The sequence below is a fragment of the Zonotrichia albicollis genome, chromosome 18 (assembly GCF_047830755.1).
Source record: "Zonotrichia albicollis isolate bZonAlb1 chromosome 18, bZonAlb1.hap1, whole genome shotgun sequence".
Lineage (NCBI taxonomy): Eukaryota > Metazoa > Chordata > Aves > Passeriformes > Passerellidae > Zonotrichia > Zonotrichia albicollis.
Genome location: NC_133836.1, coordinates 3,020,334 through 3,041,594, shown reverse-complemented (window position 1 = coordinate 3,041,594; position 21,261 = coordinate 3,020,334). Strand labels below are relative to the sequence as shown.

General features: G+C 43.5%; 1 protein-coding gene across 2 annotated transcripts; it reads right to left on the bottom strand.

Moving 5' to 3' along the window:
* Nucleotides 1-294: 294 nt before the first annotated feature.
* BCL7A (BAF chromatin remodeling complex subunit BCL7A) lies at nt 295-20,886 on the bottom strand. 2 transcript variants are annotated; one of them, XM_074554732.1, is made up of 7 exons: nt 20,616-20,886; nt 16,502-16,610; nt 12,894-12,975; nt 9,455-9,551; nt 7,406-7,573; nt 4,285-4,406; nt 295-3,458 (listed from the first exon to the last, which is right to left on the bottom strand). In XM_074554732.1, exons 2-7 carry the CDS (start codon nt 16,534-16,536, stop codon nt 3,387-3,389), a joined length of 576 nt encoding a protein of 191 aa, XP_074410833.1. In that variant the 5' UTR covers nt 16,537-16,610; nt 20,616-20,886; the 3' UTR covers nt 295-3,386. The 2 variants fall into 2 exon arrangements, with proteins under 2 accessions (XP_074410833.1, XP_074410832.1); XM_074554731.1 differs by lacking the exon at nt 16,502-16,610 and having other exon boundaries at nt 20,616-20,885.
* Between the last annotated feature and the right edge of the window lie 375 nt (nt 20,887-21,261).

Genomic DNA, 21,261 nt, shown 5'->3' with positions numbered 1-21,261 from the left:
ATTCTTTACACCTTCTAACAGGCCCTTAGAGATAAAGAACATTCCAAAACATGACAATGCTTATGTATGAAGATAGCCACCCAAAACCGATATTTTATACTGCCTTGTTGATTTTATTTTTTGTTGTTGTTTTGTAAGTGCCAGCACTTTTTGGAATGTTTAACAACTACTTTCCCAAGCATAAAAATTCCAAGGAATAGTTCTGCTATAAAATGTTTGGCTGAGTAAATCGATTATCCGGAAGGCCTTCCCACGTGTTCCACAAACTCAGCTACATTACTTGCTTGCTTCTAGTTTCTTTTTTTTTTTTTCATATTTTTTGTTATTTTATTTATTTATTTATTTATTTGTAACTGAAGCTCCAACATTCAGCCTTGTAGCAAGGAAGCACTTCTTGATATTTGCACTATTTCTAAAACATCAGCTGTATGAGAACTTTCAGTCATCTTGAAAAGAATTACATCTCTCCTCCTGCTCCACCTCTCAATGCTTTCAATAAACCCTTTTACAGTGAGTTCATAAAACAAGTTTTGGGTAGAGATAGGTCCAAGCCAAAAAAAGCTGGATTTAGATCTGGTTTCAAACCTCAGTGGATTTGAATTCCATGTTCTGGTTTGGTCCCATCTGTACTTTCTGGCATTAAAATGTGTTCAATCACATCCGTTGGCCCATAAATGTTATCAGGCACTTCAAAAAAAGACTAATAACAGTCTTATACACTATTTTGGATTTCTTCATACCAGATAATGTCAAAGCCTCTTCCCTCAGAGACTGACAATAACAGGTCTAAGGAACCCAAATCTATCTGCTTGTTCAGTTGTCTGTTGTCACTAGAATCTCTGGTTAAAATAAAAGATCTGAATGCATTCTGTAGAAGCTGTAAATAAAGGATTTCTACCTCAGAAATAAAGCCTCTAGGAAGATGGTTATGATGCCTTGTCTCGTTAGCCACAGAACAATGAACAGTTCTGAGCAGAAGCCACAGGAGAGAAAAGGAAGTTTATAATTAAACCTGGTTGATGTCAATAATGCCAATAAATGTTTCTATCTAATGAAAAATTTGAGGTATTTTTAGTGCTATTTATATATTTTATTTCTTCCTAAAGTACAGGAATTAGTTCCTAAATGAAAAGTCTATTTACTCCCTTGGATACGTCTACAAAATGAAAATTAAAAACTTGCTGCGATGCACCTGAAGAGAGGGATTAGTAAACACGACTACTTGTCCAAGGTGGCATCAATTTGTTTTGTTTTAGCATTAAGAATAATGAAAAGTTAGTAAATCAAAAATATTTAAAAGTTTGAATCTTTCTAGATTTGCCCATTTAATATATCAATAGAACTTCTCACAAAATATCACTTAAATCTGAATGTAATATACATACAAATCAATCATCATGGACCAGTTATCCACATTTTAGGCATACACACAATTCAAGAGAGAATTCTACCGTTTCATTGCATATATTGTGCAAATTCAGTTTTTGGCTCCTCATTTCCTTATTTTCAGAATGTTAATGGACTTCATGATCAGACCAGAAATCCCAAAATCTTATTAGGGAGCATGCTGTTTTCATGAATGATTTGCAATCAAATTTTATTCAGTTAAAATCCAAAATGTTTTATTTCAACATAAAGGAAAAGTTGAGTGTCATAGGTTATTTGGGGTTCAATCCTACAAACATCTTATGGAAGGTCAGTATTGGCTCCCCACTCCTCCCTCCCCTTTTCCCTCCCCCCAGTTCCTCATTATTTTTCCTAATAAAGTGGTAATTGCAAAAGTAATGCAGTAGTCTAAGTGCAAGCCATTTTCACTGTTGGAGAATTCAGACCTATATAAGCTTCACAACCCTAATTTACGAAAAAACCTTTATCAACTGGAAGCAACTTCTTTTTTTATTTTATTTTTTTTTTGTTTTCATCTAAAAAAGTATTTACAGTTTTTCAGCTTTACAAACTACACTCAACCATTTCCAGAGCTGTGAGATCTTATTTGAAATTGCAAATTCCATCTCCCACAGCAGGAGAAGACAGAGCAAGGGCCCGAGCCAGCAGCACGGATGGACACGTGGATGGATGTGTGTGCATGGAAGTGGGAGATCAGGGTTATTCCCTGGAAGTACAAATACCACTGGAAGACCAGACCCTCGTGACCTGATGCAGATGGTTCCACACTTCTGCTTGCCAGGAATTTGAGGGGAGCTGCACCCACCTTGTGCCTTTCCATTAGTTCAGTTAGCATAAGCACACTTCAACGGTAATTGGAAGAGAAGGAACATTCCTAACTGCAGTCAGGAACTGGACTATGGAAACAACAAGGCTTATTTACAAGACTTGCTGAAAGAGAATAAGGAACCCCCCTTCCCCATAATACAGTATTTTCCTGGAACATAGAAGTAAACATCTCATAATGAAACAGTACAATGAAATCCAGTTCAGTGAAAACATGATATCAAAAAAGACCAATTGAAAATAAACTCACTGTGCATCAATCCCTTTGATCCTATTTATGTACATAGTGGAACTTTCCTGTAAAGCAAGTTGTACCCAGTACAGAGATCTGGACCTAATACTAAGTATTTTAAGTGCCTGTGTTAGAATATCTATTCAGATCTGGACTATAAATGGTAAACAGATCATGTTAACTTCTGATGAAGTTAAGTATTTAGAAGACCAAATTTACAGTTGCGAATGCCATGCATTCAATAAAAGATCTCCACTATAGCTGCTAAAATAAAATATCAAGCTCCTTTTTCTCCTTGGACTCCAAGAGTGAAAATGGCTTCCTGATTTGTAGTTGTTTAAAAATTTAAGCACCAGGGATTTAAAACTTAAAAACAAAACAAAAACCCCAAACAAAAAAAGAAAAAAAAAAAAGCCTTACTACATGGCATTATGAAAACATAGGCCACTTTGCAAAGGAGACAGTTGCAAAACAACTTTTAAAAGTTAGCACTGTTTTCAGAACACAAGGCACAAAACAAAAGCAGACATCACGCCAGAACAATGAACTTCACATGAAAGCTAATACCTGACCTGTACCATCCTTAAATATCTTACAATGTTAAATAGAGAAATGAAAAAAAAATACAGCAGCAACATAATTGTAATTTTGACTTTAGAAACAGTGCGTAGACCCCTCCTGAGTTGTTTACTCCAACCAATTCAGAGACAGTAACTTAAAAGTTCTCAATGTTTGTTTCACAGGAAAAAGTTTTCAGTGTCTGAGAAGTTAAACCTTTGTTAGGCTTTCTTGGATTTTTGCTTGGTAACTTGAAAAGTTAGGAGTTCTGTCCTCATCCAAGAGAAGATGCTTAAGTAAGGTTGTTCTATAATTAAGCCCATTGATGTACCTTACATAAAAACTGACCAGAAAAATCTATAGTCTAAATCTCTTCAACATTTTGTTGGGAAGCCTCTACTTTCATCTTTTTAGAAGGTGGCACTCCTTCAGAGTCCTTAATGAGGGGGAAAAGAAAAACAGCCACGTTATCATTGCACTGAAGTTCAGGCACCACAAACATCAAACAAACAATTCCCCAGCGTGTGATGGGTCCCAGACAAAGCATCCCTGGATGCCACAACACGTCCCAGTACTGCCTGGAGTCACTGCTCTACTCACACCTTACCTCAGCAGCTCTGCACTTGTTGTCATCTACAAGGAGCAAAATTCTATTTCCAGGCTAAACCCCACAGTGAATATTCCAAGGAACAGCCTCGATGGAGGGTGCACTGGAACTGAGCACCCACAGGAAAAGCAGGAGGAGCAGGGCTCTGCCTGAGCATCTGCACTTGTCCTGCCCTCAGAAGGGCACAACTGCAAGGATCATTTCCTCCTCCCAGCCACCCAGAATTTTTCAGTGTTTCAGTGAGTAAATAAACACCCAAACATCCACAAATTAACTCTCCTAACTGCCATAAACATTTACCTTTATAGAAGGTGTTCTACTTCTGAATGGTCCTCAAAGGGTCCAGTAGGTTTGTTCCAAGCAATTTATTAATGCAAAATGTTAATATTCACTTAAAAACATGGTCTGGTTTAAGAAACCAAGAAATCCATCAGACCAATCTGGTTTTACTGTTCCAATTCTGTGAGATTCAAGCAGCCAGCCACCTGGGCCACAAAACCAGGTACAGGCACATTTAATAATCTACAGCTGCTTTACTGAAGGTCCTCACTTTGGAAATTAATGAAAATACACAGCTGTCCTCCTTATATTTGCTTTTAACTAAAAATAAATTTTTCCAAGATCCATGCAATTGGACTATTGCATTTAAAGTTACCTGAGAGTTTTTAGATGCCTCTGTAATTAAATCATTTTCTCCAGAGGACTGAATTTCTGCTTTCTCTGAACTATTCATGGAATTTTCCATTGAAGACTGTGAATTCTGTTCATCAGAGGTATCTGAAATGGCAAGAAATAATTTTAAGCAAACAGATGAAAGCTTTCAGCAGGAGATTTCCAGGATATCTTCCCACCAGCACAACCATTTCACCCACACTGTAACCATTAATAAAAACACACAAATAAGTGTATGAATATGATGAATGGAGCTCAAACTCCAGGATCACAGCCCAGCTGCTGCCTGAGTTTTTCCTTCCTGCTGCTGGAGCACAGACCCTGGGATCAGACCCTAGAGGGAGCCAAGCTCCTGCACAGCCTCAAAGAGGATGCCTGAGCCCTCAGCAAACCAGTCTGGACTGCAAGGAAGGGAATTTCTTCAAACCAGAAGCAAAAGGCTGAAGTATTACAACTGATGGATCTAAAAACCTGTATAAAATGAAGACTCAAGGTTAAAGCACACATTTCTTTAAATAGGAGACAGGGGCATGTAAAATGTGTTTCTAGATTCCTGACCCAAAGATTTTATGAATTTATTCCATATTAAGAGAAATGCAAGATCAAACAAAATTTTTGGACAGTTTTGGCTAATGAAGATGCCATAGCCAGTGAGTAATGGATATTTTTGTGTACTGTATAAAAAGCATCACAAGCATTTCTGAATTCCAGACTGAGTGATGCCCATCATGAGCATCTCAGAGATCACATTCAGTGAACTCAGGCAGAATCCTCTTCCTGTCCATGTCTCACCACAAAAGCATCCTCATGCTGATAAAGAAACAAGTCCCAAGGGTCCAAAGAAATCTGAGTTTTGATTTTTGCTGTGCATCTCTCAGCCCCCACTGAGCTGAGGAGCACTTGGCCATGTTCCTGTCGGATCTCAAGATCTCAGTCCTGAGATGCTGAGCCACCGAGACCCTGGGGAGGCTCGGGACTCCTGGAATGTTGCCAGAAGTGTCTGGTAGCTGGACTTTAACCCTACACACGAGACGACAAGGATGAGGGCTTCACAGGGTGAATGGTGAAGGGATTAGTTAATTAGAGAGTGAGACACAAGGTTTAGGATTTATGTACAGGGGGGTTTAGAGGAGTAAGATGGAGGAATTGGGGTGTGTCCTGTCCTTCTTCTTCCTCCTCTCCTCCATCTTCTTTGGCCACGGTGGCACCTTTGGATTGGTTATTACTGAGAGTGCACCGAGTTATAACAATAGATGGTATTGGGGAAAAATGATAAATATTGTACACGTCACAATGGGTATAAAGATAGGTGACCGCCCGGAGGGCAGAGACAGTGTGCCCATGGCTGACTGCTGAGCAGATCTCTGGTGGCTGAAAGAACATCTTTTAGATAAACAATTAATAAACATAAAACCAGAAAGAAGAACTGAAGCCTCTTCTCGTCCTTCGATACGCGGGCTGCCCCAAGGCCACCCCGGGCCTTTCCAGGCCCCTCAAACAGCCGAGATAAACCGGACATGTTCCCACCTCCCTGTGACAAATCCAGCCCCAGCCCATCACTGCTGCTCCCTTCCAGCTGCTCCTGATGGAACTCAGCCTGCTGCTGCCCTTCGGCCAAGGGGATCCCTTCCTGAAACCACCAAGCTTTAAACTATTCCAGTGCCTGCAGGACTTGTTCCCACAGCAGAATGCTTTAATCCACCTGGTTTATTTCATTCCTCATTAAGCATTTCTGACCACACCAAGTGGCTCCCTCATTTCAGTGGAGTGACATGAGACAGGCAAGGTCATTAACCCTGTCCAGCTGAATAATGTCCCAACTGCAGGGCTCTGACTGATCACAACAAGGGAGATAAATGTTTAATAAATTGTTTAACACAGCATTTAACCAACTGAAACCCCCTGCATTAATAACAGGAATTTTTTGCTTTTATGTCTCCCTTTCATTTTACAGCATTTAACCAACTGAAACCCCTTGCATTAATAACAGGAATTTTTTGCTTTTATGTCTCCCTTTCATTTTACAATACCTGGCTTCAATCCAGAGGACTTGGTTTGATTTTCCCTGAACATAAAATTTAACCAGGGGAACTTGCATGCTATGTAACAGCTTCACATAAGCAGGTTCAGACAATATCATACCAAGGAGTAAATCCTTACTCTTTACTGTGGCCAAATATGCAAATGGAGGTATTATTGCTCCGATTTATTCCAATTTGGTGATGGTTCTGTTGTCAAATTTTAACCCCAGTTAAAAATGACAACACTTAACATATTTGAGCACTCTGGCATTACCAAGATAAAAGTTCTAAATTTAAATTGGTCAGTGGAGCTACTGAGTGAAGAACTAAATCAGGAGAGCATAATTTAATTGCTTTGGTATGGGAAGAATTCTGCAACCAAATCATTAGAATGGTGTTAAGGACATCTTTTACCTGTTATAATAGGACAAAGAAAGTTATCTTCCTAAGAATATAAATACACAGCATGTTTCAATTACCCAAAATACCATTTAAAGAGTGAGGGTCAGAACAATCCCTTAACCCACATGTATTTTTAATCTGTCCACAACTGCAATAGAATCTTGTAATGCTTTCAGAAAATTAGGACAGAACTCAGAGCTAACTTTTGAATAAGCAGCAAGCAGGATTAAGAGAAAAGAAAGCTTCCATTATAGTTTACAAAATTTAAAAAGTAATTTCAAAGTATCTCACCTCTATTTTACTGTCACACTAAGGCATCAACTTCCAGAGATCTACACAAACTAACACTTTCCAGGACTTGTGTGATTACATGGTAGCAGCCATTTCAAAGATGATTTTAAATTATTTATTCTTTCAAGACTGAGATTTGAGAACAATAAACCAGTATTTTGTTTGTTTCTCTCTGAAAAGACCCCTGAATGTCAGTGTGACCTTTCCAGTTGTATGAAAGATCACCAGCAGGTCAGAGAAATTATGGCCCATTTTCACATAAATGCCGAGAATTCAGAAACCATCTCTTTCAAATTATTATTTTCCAGTTCTTAAAGTGGATAAGCAAATAAATAACACACCAAAGGATAACTTTTTTTGTTTTGCTTCCAAAAGGCCCTCTCAGCTCACCTTCTGAACCAGGCTGCTCCTTTGCCTCTGCCTGAGTTTCGTCAGATTTGACTTCAGTGCCGTCTGCTTGTGCTGCCAAGCTCTGCTCTGGGGCTGGGCTGGAGTTGCTGCTGTTTTCCTGTTTGATTGGAGAAGCATCAGCTATTGAACTCTGGTTGCTGTTGTCATCTGGGAACACAAGAGTGGAAACCAACCCAGTTTGATTTGACAGGATACAAAGCACACCTGAATGCTTCCATATTATTCCCTGATAACACATGATGTAATTTAGCTCATTAGGGATCAAGTTTAATCATTCATACTCACACTACACACCCAACTTCTTTCCACACCAGCCTACAGAGTTTCCAAGCAGTTACTAAAAATCTAATACTAATTTTATACATTAAAACAAAGAGTGTTTTACTCAGATCTGATGCAAAAGAACCCAGAATTTTGAAATATGAGTAAAGCAGATCAAACAAAGGTGCAGTCTCATATAACACAGGGCTAAGTCAGTTCATGCTGCACATTTCCAAATACCCATCACTCCAATGTTCAGATAAGCAGATATTTTTGAATTGACTCCTGAAGGTCAAAAAAAAAAAACCCAACCCAAAACCCCCTCAAGGTGAAATGTAACATTCAGCCCAATACCAACAGTTTTTAAGTGATAACTGTCCAGAATATTTTCTAGCCCTCAAAGACTTGGATCCCAGTAATCCTCTGCAGCACAGATCTGTATTAAACATGAAATATTCTGCCTGTGACAGTGGTTTAAGTACTCAGCTATTATTTTACACATAGCTCTGGGGTCCAACTTCCTTTAAACCAGACCAACATCCCTGGATAACCAAGAGGGGAGTTCCTGCTCCCTAAAGAAAACTCAGCCTGCAAAATATTATGAATTAAATTACTAGAATACAAGTCAATCCACCTCCCTCTGCATCTCTACAACCATTACATCCAAAGGACTGCAGGAACACAGAGCTGCTGCTGGGATCACCTCTCTCCAGAGCAGCCTGAAGTCAATTCAGATTAAATTTATTACAAAATTGTACAGTGTGAAATTGTACAGTTAAAAACACGGGTGATAAGTGATAAAAAAGTCAAGTAGTACATTCACCTCATGGATGGGAGCATCAAGACTTAAAAAAATTAAATAATCTGACCAAGGAAAAAGTTAAAAGGTTTGAAATAGATGAAAAATTAATCCAGACCTGCAAAACCCCTGCTCATCCTTTAACTGCAAGACCTCACTTGCTGTCAGCACTGCAAAAAGCACCATGAGGCAGCATAAATGCAAATAAAACTGAAATTGAAAATTTACACCCCGCTAAAAAGTGATCCTCTCTTATCAGCCCAAACAGTGCTGCATTCTCAGCCACAATTGTTATCCAAACACCCAGAAGGTGAAAACCTGAAGCAGAGCTGAGCTGTGCAAGCTGCTCTGTAATAAACACCAGGCTAACACTCAAAAGTAACATTTTTTAAAAATTAAAGTGAAATAAAATTGACCTCATAGTGCCTGACTGGCAAACAAAAAATGTTTTCTTGAGCAGTTAATTTCTCATCCTGCAGCAGAAGGAAGGCAGCACAGAACCAGAGCTTGCTTTCTTGGCTCTTGCAGAATTCTCTTGACCTTAATCAGTAAGAGAGTTAATAAGTACAAAACCTGCCTAAATTAGAGTAGGTCCCACTGAGCCTTTGGGGGATTTTTGGTTCTTCAAGCAGCAAACTGTTGAGGTATTACTGCACCTGAGGGCAGTGCTTAGAGTGGTAGATACTTCTAATTTTATTTTCACATTTAACTCCACTAACAAGTTTTTTCCCTTACGCTCATAGCCCAAATATAAACAACTGTAAGTACATCCACAGAAGAGAAGTCCAAGGTACCAAGTGAGTATCTGATGGTGTTTTCCATTTTGATCCAAGGTACCAAGTGAGTATCTGATGGTGTTTTCCAGTTTGATCCAAGCCCCATCCATCAGGGCAGTGGAGGATCTGATCTTGGTTTACACTTTGCCAGCAGTGTAAGAGGGGCACTGGGTGTGACCTTCTCCCACTCACCATGCATGTCCATCATCCCTGGGGAGGAGCTGTTCTCTGGAGTGGTCACTTCAGAGCCACACTTCTCATCTTTGCCCTTTTTCTTATTCTTATTTTTCTGAAAAACAAAAGGCACCACACACACATGAGCCCATGGCCATGCAGAGAAATCCAGCTTGCTGTGTAAAACCCTCCCCACTGAGCACCTCTGTAAGAACAGCTCACAACCCCAACTGAAATCTGCTCCTCCTCTACAACTAATGCTGTTTCTACATTCAAAAAAACCTGGAAGATGGATTAAGAAAAGTCAGATTGACCCAAAGCACAGAGCACAAGCCCTGCATGAGCTGTGGGTCCCAACCTGCTCCCAGATGCAAACAAAGAAGGGATCATGGAATCCATGACAGGGAATCTGTGCCTGCCCAGGGACCATGGAATCCATGACAGGGAATCTGTGCCTGCCCAGGGATCATGGAATCCATCCCTGGGAATCTGGGCCTGCCCAGGGACCATGGCATCCATCCCTGGGGAATCTGTGCCTGCCCAGGGACCATGGAATCCATCCCTGGGAATCTGTGCCTGCCCAGGGACCATGGAATCATCCCTGGGAATCTTTCCCTGCCCAGGGATCATGGAATCCATCCCTGGGAATCTGGGCCTGCCCAGGGACCATGGAATCCATGACAGGGAATCTGTGCCTGCCCAGGGACCATGGCATCCATGACAGGGAATCTGTGCCTGCTCAGGGACCATGGAATCCATGACAGGGAATCTGTGCCTGTCCAGGGACCATGGCATCCATCCCTGGGGAATCTGTGCCTGCCCAGGGACCATGGCATCCATCCCTGGGGAATCTGTGCCTGCCCAGGGACCATGGCATCCATCCCTGGGGAATCTGTGCATGCCCAGGGACCATGGAATCCATCCCTGGGAATCTGTGCATGCCCAGGGACCATGGAATCCATCCCTGGGAATCTGTGCCTGCCCAGGGACCATGGAATCCATGACAGGGAATCTGTGCCTGCCCAGGGACCATGGAATCCATCCCTGGGAATCTGGGCCTGCTCAGGGATGCAGCATTTGCAATTAGGAGGTGATGTAATCAGACTCACAGGAAAAAGAAGCAGCTGCACTGCTTGTGGAGATCCTGCCTGCTGAGGAGACAATTCAGAGCCTGACTCCAGAGCTCTGAGCCCACCCTTCTGAACAGAGCCTGTCCTCCAGGGAGGGAAGGAACTGAACCACAATCAAACACTGTCTAAGACTGCAGAAGAAATTCAACAAGTGACATCTGGAGGGACTTTTCTCTCTATTTTAATTATTAAGCTTATTTCTAAACTGCATTTTTACTTATTTGCTGATGCACGAAACAGAGGTGAGAGCACATGGAATTCTTTACCTGTGCAAAATGAAAGGTCAGAGGGGTCATGATCTCTCTCAGGTTTGGTTTTGTTGCTTTTTAAAGGTAAAAAGGACACTTCTGCCACAAAAGAAACACTGAGTGTGACTGTGAGCCATTTAAGCTGACAGGTGTTTGTTAAAGAGCTTTAACCATCAGAGTGGGGAGGTTCCAGAACATGCAGGAGGAGGAGCAGCCAAGCTAACTGTAGTGCAGAGAAATGTCAAAGTGCCTCAGGAGCAGCACGTGAGGGGGGGAAGTAATTTAATTTCTGTTCACCAAAATCAAAGACAACTTCCACCTGAAGTAAGGGAAGGCACCACTCTCCTATTTTAGTGAAAAGCAAATATGCTGTCTGGTCCTTCAGAATGGATGAAATTAGATATAAAAAGATGTCAACAACAAAATTTAATAGACAAAATTATCCCTACCTGGTACTTGTATACCAGGCAGGGATAATTTATGTAAATAAATCGTATTATATAAAATCTATGTGCTTGTGTGATTTGTGAGAACTTTCAGAGCAGCAGAACAGAAACCTTGCCAACACCAAGCCTGCAACAACTGCAGCTGCACAACAGGATCTACTTGAAATGAAAAGAACACGACTGTAGGACACCAGTGTAACTGGTCTTAAACAAGTGTCCCAATTTCTGCAAATCTGGAGCCTCAACCTAGAGATGACGGCTTAGAAAACACAATTAAACTCTGCACAAGGAAACCATTATATAAACCCATTCTTCATAACAGAGAACCTGACTTTGGGTAGCTGTGACCTTGAAAATTCCTCCAGAAGCTCACTTAGAAATTCTGTTTCCAAGTCCCCCAGCACCCATCCTGCAGGCACAGCTGAACAGCAGGAAAACTGCCAGAAGCCCTGATCCTAAATATCCTAAACCCTGCACTCCCTCTCACACGCACAGCACAATTTTCCGCCACTATGTACTATAAATAATAAAATCAAGACCAAACATTAAGACAACCAGAAGGAATGGACAGGTTTCCCAATTCCCAAGGGGGAACTTCAGAGAGATGCTGCCCAAGCACTGGAAGAACCCCTGAGGTTTTCCACAACTCTGACAGGCCCTGAAATCTGTGGGACAACCAAAGCACAGAAAGAAACAAACTCAGTTAAAGCAATCCTAATAAAAAAAAACAGGTCTTAAATGTGGAGTCTGAGTAAGACAAGGTCATGACAGTGTCTTGTCTGAAAAACCACCATTTTACACATCTATTAATAGAGAAGTTTTATTCCAAATAGGTCTTCACTCATATTTCAGGTAAAGTAAAAGCACATGACAGCCCAAGGAAAGAGTACCAAACTTAGGATGTTTTCTGTTGTGTCATTAATTTACTGTGGTATCATGGGTTAGTGTTCTCTCTATCACAATATTACAATTTATTAAATGAGAGCAGTGATCATTTTAAAAAACAATTTGTAAGTCCTATCAACTTTGATTTTTACCCTTCTTTTTACGCCACACAAACAGTGCACACAACATAAACAGGATGGACAGACAGAACATTTATCAAGAGAAAACACACAGGACAACAGAAGCATTGCTGCTGTATTCCTTGGCTGGACATGCTAATAGAAGTGATCCCAGCTCCACAGGATATTCCTACACTCATGTCAAATGTTTTCCACCTGGTTTTGAGCAGAACAGCATTGATGCACACACAGAATATGTTCTCTGCCCTGTTCCAAACCAGCTGCTTTCTTTGAATCACCAGGCAGAAAGGGAGAAAAATAATCCATGCCATAACTCTCCCTCCCTGCCTCCCAGTTAGTCAGAGAAAGGTTTCAAACTAAAGGTTTCAAACTGAGTTTCAGCTGCATGTTGAAGTTATCTGAGAACTGATCCCAGCTGACTCCAGGACACTGTCACACACTCACCCATCCACATCACTTGCTGTAGAGACCAACATCCCCCTGGAGCCTGCAAAACCCACACCAGCCTTAGCTTAAAGGCTCAGTGAAAATCAAAGAGCATTTCTTTTGACTTTGCCTAAACAGGAGCATCTACATCTGGAAAAAGCAAGATACTGCAGGATACTTACATCATCCACTTTAGGCTCTGTTACTGGTACCCATTTGTAAATCCTTAGGGATGTGTCGCCAACTGTCACCCACTTCTTCTCCCTACAAAATTACAATGCAGGAGGAGTTACACTTCAGATTCAGAAGAGAGTGATCTCCTATTGTAAGTTGTCAAGAATTTAAACAGGCTATTAAGTAGGATGATCTCTATTACATCGACTTTAGCACTGCATTGTGCAAATTGTTCTTTGCATTTCACAACTTGCTAGAGCACTGCTAACCTCCAGATTTCTCAGGGCTCTTACTTGACTGGGTGAGTAACTGCAGTAGCAGTAGTAAGATCTGGATTAAAGATAAAGTTAAGAAGAACAGCAATTGAAAATACAGATTTAATGCCTACAATTTTCACTTAAGTTTCTAGACAGCAGAAGAGGGTTTAGACAGACCAGTGTGTTTTGATTATCATGAAGCTGTTTAATGGGATTAGCAACCTAGATGCATTTTGACCATCTGAGGTTTATTTGGGGGGGGCAGAAATTTGCTGCTGGCAATTTAATGCTCACTCCACACCCCTGACAGACAGACAGACAGCTCTGCCATCCCAGAGCCTTGCAGGGAGCCATCAGGTGCAGAATGGGAGCCCGGCTCTGGGGAAAAGCAGAGGGGAAGGCACAGCCTGGGCTGCTCTGTGCACGCCCTGCCAGCCGAGGGGTGACAAAGTGACAAAGGGAAGGAAATGTGGCTGCAGGGTGGCTCTGCCTGGGGCTCCAGGGCTGGGCTGCTCAGGGATGGATGCTGGGCTGAGGGAGGGATGCACTCCTTGAGCTCTGCACATCAGGGCTTTACAGAAGGTCCACAATGCCAGAGAAATTTCATCAACGTTTCTGGGATCAGTTTTCAGGTCACAGATTACCACTGCTGGTTCCTGGGTTTGCAATGCAGCTCTGCAAATGGATCCATTAAAAGTTAACAACAAAGACCGATTCCATTAAATATTCAGGAACATCTGAAATTAATTTGGCATGAGATCTCAGGCTTTTTTTTTTTTTTTTCCCATAAACATTTAAATAATAGATTTGGGATCCAGTTATAGATTAAAAAAATAAAAAATGTTCTTTGCAGGATGGGAGAAGCTGGATGTGACTCCAAATATATATATTTACATAGATGTGATAGCTCCATTTTTAGAAGGGGCCTCCAGAATCAAAAGCAGCCCCACTGTACAAATGTCACAAACATCCTCCTGACTATTTGTTTTAGCTACCAAAGCCAATCTTATATTTTTCCTTTAGAAGAAGCATTTTCTTGTTTAATTAAGAACAAAAGCAAAGCTAAACTGTATATGACTATTTGATATATTTTGGCTCTGTCCATAATGATATTTTAATTAAAGTCCAAAACTATTTCAAATTCATTTCTTTCCCACTGCTCTTCATGGAGCAGTGCTGCCTCAATGTGTTTAGACACAGCCATTTGGGTACACTAGGTGGCTAAAGTATGTCAAAATCCAATTTCACTCTAATTTGGAGCTCTACATGCGATAAAAATGACAGTGGAGATGAGGGCATGTCAATAATGAGAGCATACTTAATTGTGAAGAGATGATCATGATATAATTTGGGGTTTTTTAAGGATACAAGGCAAGCTAGATTTATTTCTACTTAAGAAAACCTTTGAAATTATGGAAATAAAACCAACTGGGGTTTTGTTTTGGGTGTGGGGAGAGGTGAATAAATGCTTTTTTTTAAAAATCAAGATTTTAGTCTTTTCCTACAGCAAAATATTACTTAGAGATGCTGCACTGGAAAACCAAAAGTTCAAGATACCTGTTAGCATCTCAAAGCAGCCTCACACAGCATCTTCACTGGACAGACTGTAGAACACAGGAGGAAACCTATATTAGTAACTTTTTCCTTCTAGGATTAAAGTTAGCCCTGACATTTTAACTCTTCTGAGCTTCTTACCACTTTAAGTTTTGATAACCCTCAGCTCTAGGGATTTTTTAACTGATTTCAATACACAGTAATTCAGACAACAACGGGAATAAGAATATTTTGTGATGGAAGTACACCAACATCCCAGTCCTGCAAACCTATGGCTAAAAAGAAAACCCAACATCACAGTGCTATTATGCAAATATTTTACTTGTGTAAGTATTTACAGTACTGACAGTTTAAGATCATGAAAGTATTAATAAGAATAAAAAGAAGACAATCTCCCCTAAAACTTAATAAAAGCATTGGCAGCACAAACACAAATTTGTTAACAAAGAAACGCAATGACTTTCAGACATTCAAGATCAACAGGGTAAAATCATTTCAAGATTTATGACATTTATTGCAAATTAAGCTTAGAATATTATCTGTAATACTTACTGCCTTACCATTTCAAAACAAAACCCAAAATCCAAACAAGCAAACAAAAACCCCAAACCCACTTCTACCCTGAACAGTCCCTTTTGAATCTTTTGTGCAGAAACACCATCCCGAGCTGCTGATCAGGGATTTTCACTCAGTGAGAAGTGACAATTTCCTGCTGCTGCCCAGGGCAGAGAGTTTGGGAAATGCTGCACAAATCACAGAGGATCCTCACTGGCCCAGGGCTGGAATGGGAATGAGGAACTCATGAACTCTTGTGCTCAGTCTGTTGTGAAACCTTGAATGGTTTCTTCACCTGTTTTCCTGTCTGCTGCACCCACCCACCCACCCCGAGGTCCTGACCAGAATTCCACCCCCATCACTCAATTCCACCTTTGATAAGTGATGACTGAGCAATATCTGTAATTGCACCATCCCTGTTATTCTCTGTAGGTTGGTCTCTGTGCTGACTGTTGGATTGGAAACGGTGGCTAATGGAACACCACCAGCCTGGCACTTTATCAGGCTGAAAATGTGGCAATTATCAACTGTACTTGTCCATGTCTAGCTGATAAACTCCACAGTTTTACAGAAAAACCCATTTTGCCTGTTTTCAAAACTCTCCTGTTTCTCCATGAATGACTCTGGAGTAACAACAGAAAATGAAATACATACAATAATAATTTTTCTTTTAATCTTCCACACTGAGAAGTATCTTCGATATTTTAGTTACAGTAAATTCAGAAACTAATCAGTGCAACAGAAACAAACCCTTACATTTTTTTCTGAAATTGTGTAAAGGCATTTTTAAATTCTAAACTATATCTGCACAGCATTTAAAGGACAGCCAAGGGTACAAAGGGTAACCATTAGTATCAACACTTCTTCAGTGCTTATGCCTGAGGCATACTAATATCTCAGAACTTACATCATTATATACCCAATTCCCCATGCTAAATAACCCAAGACTCTCAAATATATTTATACTTTGTTTAATAACACTAAAGCTCCACAGATGAACATCAGATTCCACGTGTAAAAGTAATATATGGGTGAGCAAACACAACAGTGTATATTACACTTATACAGAAAGTGTCAAGGCAGCTTCTGCAGCAGCAGTGAGTGCCAGAAACATTTGATGGCAGAGACACAGAAAGCCTTTACTGCCAATATATCACTCAAGGAAAGGCTTTCCCACTTGTCTGGCCTTTTCCCACGACTACCATTCATCACAGTGAGCTGCATTTACACACGGATTTGCGCCCACATACCCCATCTTCTGCTGGTGATCACGAAGTGACGTCATAATGCTGAATTTATCACATCACACTCACTTGCATTGCAACAGAGTTTGGTGAAAATCACAGAATTATGACCTCCCTGTGGGATCAAGCAAAAGAGAAAGGGGATGGGAAAGAATATGCCATTATTATACACAAAAAGTGCTGTCAGATGCACAAAAACTGATTTTGTGAAGCGTAGGCTTGCTTTTCCGAGCACGCCCACTGCTGAGTAGATGTTTGTCTAGTGACTAACGTGAAGGAGCCCCAGACACACATGGTGTTTATTGAACAGGCTGCAAATCCAATCAAATGCCATGCAGAGAGACCGGACAAGGACATGTGGTCACAGACACCTTCTCTCTGGGTTTATCTAAGCACAGCACATTTGGGGAGCCCCCTGCAATGTGCACACGGCTTAAAGCAAGCCCTGCTTGGTGGCCACAAGCACCTTGCCCACAGCAGAGAGAGCCACGGCTCACACGTGCCAAAACTCCACCTTCAGCTCCCACTGAAGTCAAGAGAAATAATTCAAGCAAGGAAAAAGGAAGGGATCATAATTCAAGCATGGTAACAGTGTGTTTGGGCCACTACAGAACTCAATGCACACACACTGGATATTTTTACTTCAACTGCCACTGCTTGAACTGCAGTCCTAGGACAAAACCCACCACAGACAGGCTAAGGCAGGGAGGTGATCTGGGAGTAGCAAACAGCCTTTTTCCAAAGACATCTTGTTAGGGAGCTCTGTGTCATGACTCCTTTTCAGAGCAAAAGCCTATTAGAAGAAGGAGGCATGAGCAGCAAAACCTGCAGAAACTCTATCTCAGAGCATTACATACCACACAAAAGCATTTTAGCAAGTCTGAATGGAGACAGTGAACAGAAAAGCTACAGCAGCACTGCCCAGAAATCCTAAATAGCCACAGCTCAGGATCCCAGCCAATGGGCCAGGTAAAACAGCCTGTGGGGACTTTTCCCTTCAGCTTCCTCCAGGTACTTTCACCAGTTGTCCAGGTTCACCTCTTTTTCCTAAGGTGTTATCACCGGTCAGATCAGGGCTTTGATGGGTCAGAAAAAGGTCAAAGGACTCCTGAGAAATACTGCAATTCAAAGGGAAGGCAGCACAGTGGGATTTCTGATTCCTGGTGCATTCTCTAAAGCCAGGGTTACCCTATCCCCACCAGGTATTCCAGACCTCCATGCTTACATATCTGCACAGCTGTCCTAAAGTCCAGCAGTGCTCTGTACCCATGCAAATTATTTCACTGCCTCCCAAGACATCCTACCACTTATGCTTTCCTCTTATTCATTCCTTGTCTCAGTAGATGTCTGTATTTTCCTTAATTTAATAAATCAGAATTTGACACAAACCAAGAGTGCCTTTTCTAGTGCTGGTTGAGGGCACAATAGTTTTTGCTCTCTCTTCTTAAGAACCCACTTGGAATCTACATGCGCCCATCAACCTTTAAAGACAAAATCCTGCACCATTAATTGAGACAAAATCTTCTCAGAGGATTTTTTAAAATAGACTGACAGAAAGTACTGTTAAAGAAAGGCAGAACTGTTCTCTTACTGTGAAAATTTAACGTTTCTGCCACACAAACACAAGGCAACCATGTATTCTGTAAGCCACGTGCTGCGTGTTTTCCAAAACAGATGCTCATTCATGAGCATGGTTTAAACAAAGGAGATAAGGTTACAGTAATCTCAAGATAAAAACGTAACAGCTTCACTGTTTACTACGAAGTTCCAGCAATAAACCAGAAGTGCCACGAGCTCTGTGAACTGACAGGAAAACAGGGGATCTGCATCCAAGTGCTGGCTGTCCAGGAACGCTGATTTCCTGAGGAACAGAGTCTGCCCTGATGGAAGCTGCCTTCCAGCAGGCACATCCACAGACGTGGCAGCACGGGGATTCAGGAGCAGCAGGCACAGCAAGGTGCTGCACACCTGCCCAGGGGGATAATGCCTTGGATAAAGCCACTGCCTGCTCAGAGGAGTTCCCAGCCCATCTGCCTCCCTGCCCATCCCTGGCACACACTGCTCCGAGCACACAAATCTCACAAAACTCTCTTCTAGGAAATGCTGGACACAAGGTATTTTAATTTTCAGTGGCTGCATTTCCACAGAAGAGCTGTGGATGGCAACAAATTGCTCCTATTATGCAAATGCAACTGCACACTTGGAAATTGCCGATGTGGCTCTTCTGAAGATGCAGGAATTGCCAGTGTGGAAAGTTCAATTGAACAAGCCAAGTCTTCTCAAAACACTGAAACCACAAAACACAGACTCTCTCTAGCTAATTTCCCACTGTATTTGACTGCAGGTGGAGGGGGGTAACCATGAGATTCACCTTCAAATTACGATTCCTTTAAAAATAAGAAAATTGCTTTATGTAAATACTTCCACAAAAAGTTGTATCAATACTTCTGACAATAATCAACAGAAACGCTGCATGACTATACAGGAACCCTCTATAGCCAAGCTGTCTATCGTGAAGGTTAAAATGTAGAGAAATCTATTTATACCATAAGATTTCTGTTTTACAGAAAGAGCCATAGCAACTGGCATGATGGCAGAAAGCCCTTGCCAAGAAAAAAAAAAAAAAATAGGTATTTTGTTGAATGGCCAAGCTTCTGTCTCTACTCCTCTCTGAATTCCACAAACCAGGATTCAAAGGGAGCGTGCTGCGCTCATGAATGAAATACCTACAGCCAGAACAGTCCCACACATCCAAGCACGCTCCGGCTGGAACAAAAGTCCTGTCACACCGCTGCACATTGTTCTGACCTTCCAAAGCCGGCCCGGCAGTCAGCAAACTGCACTTAAAAACAACACCCGAGTAAAGAGAGTTCCTGAAAGCAGCCGAGCTGCGGGGCTGGGGCTGCCCCGGCTCCCGCACAAAGGCCGGGGTCTCCGCAATGCCCATCCCGTGCCCGGCGCTCCCGGACACCCGGCCCGATCCTTTGTCCGGCTCACCCCAACGGGCCCTTCGTGTGCTCCAGGCCATTTAAAACTCAACAATCCATTTCACCCTCATACGAACACGTTCAACTCTGTGTTTTGCGCTTTTTTTTAACGAAAACAAAGCGTTAGCCGAGGAGGACAATAGAAGTGTCCCCTTGATTTCAAAGCTGCAACCCAGCTGAGTGATGAGCAGTAACAATAACGCAAGGGATTTCCCCGTGGATTCCAAATGTTTAAAGAAAAGTATTTTAAGATACGTGCACAGAGACTGCTGAACAGTCTCAGCCAACTTGCTGGAAGAAAGATTCACTCTCGAGTCACACCGGCACCGCTCTTTATGCCATCCCAAATCCCGGACCGACCATGCACAGCACGGCGGCGACCGCCGTACTGTATTGTTTAAACACCTCGTGAGGGTTTTTCTAACAAAAGCAAGGAAAAAAAGACAAAAGCGGGGAAATGCCAAAACACGTTGAAGGCCTAACAAAAGGGACTTATTTCACACGGGGAATAACCTTCAATTTTATGATTTACGAGAGGTTCCAGGGGCAGTTCGCGCTCTCTCCCGGAGCGTCGGTGGGAGACGATCGCGCTCGGGTTCGCTGCGCTTTTACGCGCAAACCCCGGGAACTCTGGAGGTGAAATCAACACACAAACAGGCAACGACAGAAAATAAACTCTCGGGAGCTTCACAGGGGCATTCTCAACGTGTTTTCTTTTTTTCCAGAACACTTCTCCGAGCACTATTTCCACCCAGAAGAGCGGGCGGCGGAGCCACCCCGGGCCCGCTCCTCGGGCCCTTTGTAGGGGCCGGCGGCGGGAGGCGCCCGGCCCGACCCTGCCGCCCGCCCATGCCCGAGGCGGGCGGCCCGGGACCCGCGGCGAGGGGCGGCGGGCCGGGGTCCGCGGGGAGCGGCGGGGGGCGGCGGGGAGGGGGCTCGGCCGCACAATGGAGCCGCCTCTCGCCCTCACACGCCGCCGCCGCCTTCATGTGACTCGCCGGAGCGAAATGGCTGCTGGGTGCCGCCGGCTCCCCGCCCCCCGCGGCCGCCGGCGAGCCCCGGACCCGCGCGGGGCCGGCGCGGGGCGCGGGGGGACGCGGGCGCGGGGTCCCGGCGCGGCGCGGCCCGCTCACCATTTGCGCACTTTCTCGATGGCCGCCATCACCCGCTTGATATCATCCTTCGCCCGGCTCCGGGTCTCGGCCCGCACCGACCGGCCCGACATGCTGCTGGGGGGCGGCGGGCTCGGCGGGGAACGCGGCGCTCGGCGCGGCCGGCGGCTCGGTCCGTGTGTCGGGGCGCCCGCCCGCACAATGCCGGGGCTGCGCGGGGCTCGGCACGGCTGCGCTCGGCGGCTCCGCTCGGCTCCGCCCGCCCGCCCGGCGGGGCCCGCGCTCCGCGCACGCGCGGGGCCGGCGGGGAGGGGAGGGGCGGCCGCCGTGAGGGGACGGCGGGTGGCGGGAAGAGCGGCCGGGCCGTGAGGGAGGGGAGCGGGTCCGACCCCCGCGCGGCTCTCGGGGCTGAGGGGACCCCACGGAGCCGCGGGGACAGCGAGCCGCCCCCGGCGGGACCTGCGGAGGAGGTGCCGGGCGGGAAGGAGCCCGCGCGGGGGAGAATGCGGAGGCGGCCGCCGGCCCCGCGCGCGCGGCTTCCAGAGCTCCCGTCGCCGGTTTTCCTCACAAGGCAACGTTCTTTCCCCAATTCCAACGAGCTCAGGTCGTAAGTTACCCCAGATCTAAAAAGTTTGTCCGATTTCAGCTCGCCTCGTACTAAAGGGTC